Source organism: Oncorhynchus gorbuscha, linkage group LG15 (assembly GCF_021184085.1).
Source record: "Oncorhynchus gorbuscha isolate QuinsamMale2020 ecotype Even-year linkage group LG15, OgorEven_v1.0, whole genome shotgun sequence".
Taxonomy (NCBI): domain Eukaryota; kingdom Metazoa; phylum Chordata; class Actinopteri; order Salmoniformes; family Salmonidae; genus Oncorhynchus; species Oncorhynchus gorbuscha.
This window is the reverse complement of record NC_060187.1, coordinates 85,496,555-85,506,554: the sequence shown is the minus strand read 5'-3', so window position 1 is coordinate 85,506,554 and position 10,000 is coordinate 85,496,555. Positions and strand designations below refer to the sequence as shown.

At 45.6% G+C, this 10,000-nt stretch overlaps 1 protein-coding gene across 1 annotated transcript in view; it reads right to left on the bottom strand.

The window, feature by feature from the left end:
* Positions 1-10,000, bottom strand: part of galnt1 (UDP-N-acetyl-alpha-D-galactosamine:polypeptide N-acetylgalactosaminyltransferase 1) — a 75,911-nt gene that overhangs the window by 21,154 nt on the left and 44,757 nt on the right. Inside the window, exons 3-4 of the mRNA XM_046303455.1 lie at positions 7,680-7,819; positions 7,330-7,498 (exon numbers count right to left, since the gene is read on the bottom strand). Coding sequence (XP_046159411.1) covers positions 7,330-7,498; positions 7,680-7,818 — 308 coding nt within the window. The 5' untranslated portion in view covers position 7,819. The remainder of the gene's footprint in view (positions 1-7,329; positions 7,499-7,679; positions 7,820-10,000) is intronic.

Genomic DNA, 10,000 nt, shown 5'->3' with positions numbered 1-10,000 from the left:
AAGCAGCACATGATTTCATCATTAATATACATGGTGCATATCGTCCCCAATAACTTCAGCACACAGCTGGAGCCACACGACAGATGGGGTGACATGGCCTTTGACATGAGTGGATTTCAAAGATCAGGAAAATGAGCATCAAAGAGAATCATGCTTCCTCCCTCCCTCCCTCAATCCTGCTCCCTCCCTACCTCCCTCCCTCTCCCTACCTCCCTCACACCTGCTCCCTCCCTACCTCCCTCCCTCACTCCTGCTCCCTACCTCCCTCACTCCTGCTCCCTACCTCCCTCCCTCCCTCACTCACTCCTGCTCCCTACCTCCCTCACTCCTGCTCCCACCTTCCCTCCCTCCCTCACTCCTGCTCCCTCCCTACCTCCCTCCCTCCCTCCCTCCCTCCTCACTCACTCACTCACTCACTCACTCACTCACTCACTCACTCACTCACTCACTCACTCACTCACTCACTCACTCACTCACTCACTCACTCACTCACTCCTGTTCCCTCCCCCACTCCTGCTCCCTCCCCCACTCCTGCTCCCTCCCTCCCTCCTCACTCCGCTCCCTCACTCACTCCTGCTCCCTCCCCCACTCCTGTTCCCTCCCCCACTCCTGCTCCCTCCCCCACTCCTGCTCCCTCCCCCACTCCTGCTCCCTCCCTCCCCCACTCCTGCTCCCTCCCCCACTCCTGCTTCCTCCCGCCCTGCCTCCCTCCCTCACTCCTGCTCCCTCCCTCCCGCCCTGCCTCCTTCCCTCACTCCTGCTCCCTCCCGCCCTGCCTGCCTCCCTCCCTCCTGCTTCCTCCCGCCCTCCCTCCATATATCTGCAGAATGTTCACTCTCTCCCCACCCCTCCCTCAGAGTGATGGAATGTAGCAGGGGTGGAGAGGTGAGAGAAGAGGTGAGGATTCCTTCCCTCCTCCAGCTGCTCTGTCTCTGGAACCTATTACCTCACACACACACAATCGTGGTGTGTGTGTGTGTGTGTGTGTGTGTGTGTGTGTGTGTGTGTGTGTGTGTGTGTGTGTGTGTGTGTGTGTGTGTGTGTGTGTGTGTGTGTGTTTCTGCTCTTAGGGAGGGGGTAAAACAGTTGCGTCAGTTGAGCTACTAGCATGACTTTCCAGACATGATCTATGCTCCGAGACAGACAGAAAACATGACGTCTATAACTCATCATCATCAAGAGTGTGTGTGTGTGTGTGTGTGTGTGTGTGTGTGTGTGTGTGTGTGTGTGTGTGTGTGTGTGTGTGTGTGTGTGTGTGTGTGTGTGTGTGTGTGTGTGTGTGTGTGTGTGTGTGTGTGTGTGTGTGTGTGTGTGTGAGATACATGGAGAAAGAGAGAGTAGTCACGTTGTGAAAGGAACAACTGGGTGATAGTGTAATCAGCTGCAGGCTGAGGATGAGGCAGTATATTGTGGGGGAGGTCAGTACATTGTGGGGGATGTCAGAACATTGTGGGGGAGGTCAGTACATTGTGGGGGAGGTCAGTATATTGTGGGGGAGGTCAGTACATTGTGGGAGAGGTCAGTACATTGTGGGGGAGCCCCACCCAATCCCAAACCAGCTCTAGCCCCACCCAGCCCCACCCAGACCAGCTCCAGCCCCACCCAGCTCCAGCCCCACCCAGACCAGCTCCAGCCCCACCCAGACCAGCTCCAGGCCCACCCAGACCCAGACCAGCTCCAGGCCCACCCAGACCCAGACCAGCTCCAGACCCACCCAGACCCAGACCAGCTCCAGCCCCACCCATTCCCAGACCAGCTCCAGGCCCACCCTCTTCCAGGCCCACCCAGCCCCAGACCAGCTCCAAACCCACCCAGCCCCAGACCAGCTCCAGGCCCACCCAGCCCCAGACCAGCTCCAAACCCACCCAGCCCCAGACCAGCTCCAGGCCCACCCAGCCCCAGACCAGCTCCAGGCCCACCCAGCCCCAGACCAGCTCCAGGCCCACCCAGCCCCAGACCAGCTCCAGGCCCACCCAGCTCCAGACAAGCTCCAACCCCACCCAGCCCCGCCCGGACCAGCTCCAGGCCAGCCCTACCCTACTCCAGGCCTGCCCTACCCAGCCCCACCCCTGTCCAGCCCAGTTCCACCCCTACCCTACCCAGTCCAGCTCCTCCCCCAACCAGCCCAGCCCCTATCCAGCCCAGCTCCACCCCCACCCAGCCCTGCCCCATGCCTATCCAGCCCAGCTTCACCCCCACCCAGCCCAACTCCAGCCCAGTCACTGCTGCTATTGACTGAGTCTTATCTGTTAATTGGAAAAGCAGGTGGAGGGAGACGAGCCTGGGACAAAACACTCTCAGTAATCAACTAAAGCTCAGAAAGAGAAACACATTTCACACATCAATGTGCACTGTCTGACTCCAGGCAAGGATGTGTGTGTGTGTGTGTTAGGCATGGGCGGTATCCAGATGTTCTTCATCCCAACCTTCTCTCATCCCGGAATTTACGGTATAACTGGCACAGCACACAAGGGGGCGCTAGAAACACAAGAAAAGCCCATTGGGCCTCTAATACCAGAATGCTAACAAAATTCGCACAAACTAATAGCTATATCACATAGATGCTGTTAGCTAAATGCTAATGAGCGAAAACCAACATAAACTAATCGCAAATACAAATCCTGCTCACACATTTACACAAGCATAGCTAGAGGAGCAGAGGGGAGAAGAAAGGTAGAATATATAAACGCTAAAGGAAGCACAGGGAGAAATTTAGCAGCAGTACAGAAAACTCATCCAGAGATCTTTGATTTCTGGCAGAAAGCCATTATAAGATATCGGGTGGCAAACGTTTAATAGTGAATTGTAGTGTAAATTAATCTCATGTGCGCTGCAGAAGAGAGACTCAAGTGTTCTGGGGAACTACGCTTCATAATGTCAAATAATGTGACAGCTGAAATGAAGAACACAAACAGATCTTTCATACGCCTGGACGGTCGAGTCATTAACATAATCTATAACGATTCATATATAACGAATCATCTTTAACTAATCGTCAATAACAAACTAGATAATAACAGATATTTGTCTAATGACCTATAACTAATCATCTGTAACTAACTAACAAACCATAACAATAACTAATAATCATCAATAATAACCTAATACCAAATCACTGCAATTATCTATATTATATTAAAAACTGTCTGGTTCAGGCCCCGAATGCTGATTGGCTGACAGCCGTGGTATATCAGACCGTATACCATGGGTATGACAAAACATTTATTTTCACTGCTCTAATTATATTGGTAACCAGTTTATAATAGCAATAAGGCACCTCGAGGGTTTGTGATATATGGGCAATATATCACGGCTAAGGGCTGTATCCAGGAATAAGAAGCCCTTAGCCGTGGTATATTGGCGATATATCACACCCCCTTGGGCCTTATTGCTAAAATATAAATTGGTTGATTTGAGGCCTGATTGCTGATTGGCTGAAAGCTGTGGTATATCAGACTGTATACCATGGGTGTAACAAAAACATTATTTTTAATGTTCTAATTACCTTAGTAACCAGTTTGTAATATCAATAAGGCACCTCGGGGTTTGTGGCATAAGGCCAATATAGCACAGCTTTAATAAAGATATGATATTAGTCTGTTGTAGGTGATTATCTCTAGACTATAGAGGATCTGTTGTTCACTGTAACATGGACAATATAGCACAGCTTTAATAAAGATATGGTATTAGTCTGTTGCAGGTGATTATCTCTAGACTATAGAGGATCTGTTGTAGGTGATTATCTCTAGACTAGAGAGGATCTGTTGTAGGTGATTATCTCTAGACTATAGAGGATCTGTTGTAGGTGATTATCTCTAGACTAGAGAGGATCTGTTGTAGGTGATTATCTCTAGACTATAGAGGATCTGTTGTAGGTGATTATCTCTAGACTATAGAGGATCTGTTGTAGGTGATTATCTCTAGACTATAGAGGATCTGTTGTTCACTGTAACATGGAAAATATAGCACAGCTTTAATAAAGATATGTTATTAGTCTGTTGTAGGTGATTATCTCTAGACTAGAGAGGATCTGTTGTAGGTGATTATCTCTAGACTAGAGAGGATCTGTTGTAGGTGATTATCTCTAGACTAGAGAGGATCTGTTGTAGGTGATTATCTCTAGACTATAGAGGATCTGTTATAGGTGATTATCTCTAGACTAGATAGGATCTGTTGTAGGTGATTATCTCTAGACTAGATAGGATCTGTTGTAGGTGATTATCTCTAGACTAGATAGGATCTGTTGTAGGTGATTATCTCTAGACTAGATAGGATCTGTTGTAGGTGATTATCTCTAGACTAGATAGGATCTGTTGTAGGTGATTATCTCTAGACTAGATAGGATCTGTTGTAGGTGATTATCTCTAGACTAGATAGGTTCTGTTGTAGGTGATTATCTCTAGACTAGAGAGAATCTGTTGTAGGTGATTATCTCTAGACTATAGAGGATCTGTTGTAGGTGATTATCTCTAGACTAGATAGGATCTGTTGTAGGTAATTATCTCTAGACTAGATAGGATCTGTTGTTCACTGTAACATGGACAATATAGCACAGCTTTAATAAAGATATGGTATTAGTCTGTTGTAGGTGATTATCTCTAGACTATAGAGGATCTGTTGTTCACTGTAACATGGACAATATAGCACAGCTTTAATAAAAAGATAGTCTGTTGTATTAGACTATAGAGGATCTGTTGTAGGTGATTATCTCTAGACTATAGAGGATCTGTTGTAGGTGATTATCTCTAGACTATAGAGGATCTGTTGTAGGTGATTATCTCTAGACTATAGAGGATCTGTTGTAGGTGATTATCTCTAGACTATAGAGGATCTGTTGTAGGTGATTATCTCTAGACTATAGAGGATCTGTTGTAGGTGATTATCTCTAGACTAGAGAGGATCTGTTGTAGGTGATTATCTCTAGACTAGAGAGGATCTGTTGTAGGTGATTATCTCTAGACTAGAGAGGATCTGTTGTAGGTGATTATCTCTAGACTAGAGAGGATCTGTTGTAGGTGATTATCTCTAGACTATAGAGGATCTGTTGTAGGTGATTATCTCTAGACTAGAGAGGATCTGTTGTAGGTGATTATCTCTAGACTATAGAGGATCTGTTGTAGGTGATTATCTCTAGACTATAGAGGATCTGTTGTAGGTGATTATCTCTAGACTATAGAGGATCTGTTGTAGGTGATTATCTCTAGACTAGAGAGGATCTGTTGTAGGTGATTATCTCTAGACTATAGAGGATCTGTTGTAGGTGATTAGCTCTAGACTAGAGAGGATCTGTTGTAGGTGATTATCTCTAGACTATAGAGGATCTGTTGTAGGTGATTATCTCTAGACTATAGAGGATCTGTTGTAGGTGATTATCTCTAGACTAGAGAGGATCTGTTGTTCACTGTAACATGGAAAATATAGCACAGCTTTAATAAAGATATGTTATTAGTCTGTTGTAGGTGATTATCTCTAGACTAGAGAGGATCTGTTGTAGGTGATTATCTCTAGACTATAGAGGATCTGTTGTAGGTGATTATCTCTAGACTAGAGAGGATCTGTTGTAGGTGATTATCTCTAGACTAGAGAGGATCTGTTGTAGGTGATTATCTCTAGACTATAGAGGATCTGTTGTAGGTGATTATCTCTAGACTAGATAGGATCTGTTGTAGGTGATTATCTCTAGACTAGATAGGATCTGTTGTAGGTGATTATCTCTAGACTAGATAGGATCTGTTGTAGGTGATTATCTCTAGACTAGATAGGATCTGTTGTAGGTGATTATCTCTAGACTAGATAGGATCTGTTGTAGGTGATTATCTCTAGACTAGATAGGATCTGTTGTAGGTGATTATCTCTAGACTAGATAGGTTCTGTTGTAGGTGATTATCTCTAGACTAGAGAGAATCTGTTGTAGGTGATTATCTCTAGACTATAGAGGATCTGTTGTAGGTGATTATCTCTAGACTAGATAGGATCTGTTGTAGGTAATTATCTCTAGACTAGATAGGATCTGTTGTTCACTGTAACATGGACAATATAGCACAGCTTTAATAAAGATATGGTATTAGTCTGTTGTAGGTGATTATCTCTAGACTATAGAGGATCTGTTGTTCACTGTAACATGGACAATATAGCACAGCTTTAATAAAGATATGGTATTAGTCTGTTGTAGGTGACTATCTCTAGACTATAGAGGATCTGTTGTAGGTGATTATCTCTAGACTATAGAGGATCTGTTGTAGGTGATTATCTCTAGACTATAGAGGATCTGTTGTAGGTGATTATCTCTAGACTAGAGAGGATCTGTTGTAGGTGATTATCTCTAGACTAGATAGGATCTGTTGTAGGTAATTATCTCTAGACTAGATAGGATCTGTTGTTCACTGTAACATGGACAATATAGCACAGCTTTAATAAAGATATGGTATTAGTCTGTTGTAGGTGACTATCTCTAGACTATAGAGGATCTGTTGTAGGTGATTATCTCTAGACTATAGAGGATCTGTTGTTCACTGTAACATGGACAATATAGCACAGCTTTAATAAAGATATGGTATCTCTAGACTGGATAGAATCTGTTGTAGATGATTATCTCCAGACTAGAGAGGATCCGTTATAGATGATTATCACTAGACTAGAGATGATCTGTTGTAGGTGATTATCCCCAGACTATAGAGGATATGTTGTAGGTGATTATCTCTAGACTAGAGAGGATCTGTTGTAGGTGATTATCTCTAGACTAGAGAGGATCTGTTGTAGATGATTATCTCTAGACTAGAGAGGATCTGTTGTAGGTGATTATCCCCAGACTATAGAGGATATGTTATAGGTGATTATCGCTAGACTAGAGAGGATCTGTTGTAGGTGATTATCCCCAGACTATAGAGGATATGTTGTAGGTGATTATCTCTAGACTAGAGAGGATCTGTTGTAGGTGATTATCTCTAGACTAGAGAGGATCTGTTGTAGGTGATTATCTCTAGACTATAGAGGATCTGTTGTAGGTGATTATCTCTAGACTAGAGAGGATCTGTTGTAGGTGATTATCTCTAGACTATAGAGGATCTGTTGTAGGTGATTATCTCTAGACTTGATATAATCTGTTGTAGATGATTATCTCCAGACTAGAGAGGATCTGTTGTAGGTGATTATCCCCAGACTATAGAGGATATGTTATAGGTGATTATCGCTAGACTAGAGAGGATCTGTTGTAGGTGATTATCTCTAGACTAGAGAGGATCTGTTGTAGGTGATTATCTCTAGACTAGAGAGGATCTGTTGTTCACTGTAACATGGACAATAAAGATGGATTACCAGCTATACACTCACCCCTCCAGGCGGACATCAGGCAGGGTTCTGTTGAATGCGATCATCTCCGAGGCCATCAGGTTAAACTGGTTGATCTTAAACATCTCCTTCATCTTCTCCTGGTTCTCTTTAGAAATCACCACAGGTTTACCTCCTTCTCCTGGACCCTCCCTGGGACGCAATACTGTATCTACAACACCACAGAGAGAGAGAGAGTTGTGCGTGTGTGTGTGTGTGTGTGTGAGTATGAGTGTGCAATGTGTTTGTGTGTATGTGTGTGTGATTATGAGTGTGTAATGTGTTTGTGTGTATGTGTGTGTGAGTATGAGTGTGTAATGTGTTTGTGTGTATGTGTGTGTGTGTGTGCTCACCGTCCCTGCCTGGCAGGCCCCTCTCCCTCTTGTCATCACACTTATTACACTCGCTGAAGTAGAGCAGGATGAACATGTCCAACATCACCCACACCAGGGAGGTGGCCAGAACCACCTTACAGTAGGCAAACCTCCGCATCCTAGAGAGACAGAGAGACAGGAGACAGGAGAGAGACAGAGAGAGGAGAAGAGAGGAGAGAGAGAGAGAGAGAGAGAGAGAGAGAGGAGAGAGAGAGAGAGAGAGAGAGAGAGAGAGAGAGAGAGAGAGAGAGAGAGAGAGAGAGAGAGAGAGAGAGAAGAGAGAGAGAGAGAGAGAGAGAGAGAGAGAGAGAGAGAGAGAGAGAGAGAGAGAGCGAGAGAGAGGAGAGAAGAGAGAGAGAGAGAGAGAGGAGAGAAAGAGCAAGAGAGGAGAGAGGTAATAAGATGAACACCAGGAAGTTAACCTCAGACCTCCTCATTATGTTACAGAGAGAAAGGGCTAGTCACAAACAGCACAATCACACACCTTACACTCTTAGAAAAAAGGTGCTATCTAGAACCTAAAACGGTTCTTTAGCTGTCCCCATAGGAGAACCCTTTGAAGAAACATTTTTGGTTCCTAGTAAAACCCTTTTGGTTTCCAGGTGAACCCTTCTGGGTTCCATGAAGAACCTTTTCCACAGAGGGTTCTACATGGGGACAGCTGAACTACCATTTTGGAACCCTTTTTTCTAAGAGTGGATCAATTGAAGGTCTCTTTCTCTCTCTCCCTCTGTCTCGTATCTCTCTCCTTTCTCTGCTGACCAAAACACACCCTGTCCTATTACCTGTCCTCTCCCATCTCTTATCTGCTGTGTGGTTAACACACCCTGTCCTATTACCTGTCCTCTCCCATCTCTTATCTGCTGTGTGGTTAACACACCCTGTCCTATTACCTGTCTTCTCCCATCTCTTATCTGCTGTGTGGTTAACACACCCTGTCCTAACTACCTGTCCTCTCCCATCTCTTATCTGCTGTGTGGTTAACACACCCTGTCATATTACCTGTCCTCTCCCATCTCTTATCTGCTGTGTGGTTAACACACCTTGTCCTAACACCTGTCCTCTCCCATCTCTTATCTGCCGTGTGGTTAACACACCCTGTCCTAACTACCTGTCCTCTCCCATCTCTTATCTGCCGTGTGGTTAACACACCCTGCCTATTACCTGTCCTCTCCCATCTCTTATCTGCCGTGTGGTTAACACACCCTGTCCTATTACCTGTCCTCTCCCATCTCTTATCTGCTGTGTGGTTAACACACCCTGTCCTATTACCTGTCCTCTCCCATCTCTTATCTGCTGTGTGGTTAACACACCCTGTCCTAACTACCTGTCCTCTCCCATCTCTTATCTGCCGTGTGGTTAACACACCCTGTCCTATTACCTGTCCTCTCCCATCTCTTATCTGCCGTGTGGTTAACACACCCTGTCCTATTACCTGTCCTCTCCCATCTCTTATCTGCCGTGTGGTTAACACACCCTGTCCTATTACCTGTCCTCTCCCATCTCTTATCTGCCGTGTGGTTAACACACCCTGTCCTATTACCTGTCCTCTCCCATCTCTTATCTGCCGTGTGGTTAACACACCCTGTCCTAACTACCTGTCCTCTCCCATCTCTTATCTGCCGTGTGGTTAACACACCCTGTCCTAACTACCTGTCCTCTCCCATCTCTTATCTGCCGTGTGGTTAACACACCCTGGCCTTAATCACCTGTCCTCTCTCATCTCTTATCTGCCGTGTGGTTAACACACCCTGTCCTAACTACCTGCCCTCTCCCATCTCTTATCTGCCGTGTGGTTAACACACCCTGTCATATTACCTGTCCTCTCCCATCTCTTATCTGCCGTGTGGTTAACACACCCTGTCCTAACTACCTGCCCTCTCCCATCTCTTATCTGCCGTGTGGTTAACACACCCTGTCCTAACTACCTGCCCTCTCCCATCTCTTATCTGCCGTGTGGTTAACACACCCTGTCCTAACTACCTGTCCTCTCCCATCTCTTATCTGCCGTGTGGTTAACACACCCTGTCCTAATCACCTGTCCTCTCTCATGCTGTGTGGTTATCAGTTCTCTCTCTAGAGGTCTGTGCAGTGGTCTCCTAACTACCTGCCCTCTCTCTCTTATCTGCCGTGTGGTTCTGTCCTCTCTCTCTCTAACTGTGCAGTGGTCTCCTCTTTCTCTCTCTCTCTCTCTCTCTCTCTCTCCTCTCTAACTGTGCAGTGGTCTCCTCTGTCTCTCTCTAACTGTGCAGTGATCTCCTCTCTCTCTCTGTCTCTCTCTAACTGTGCAGTGGTCTCCT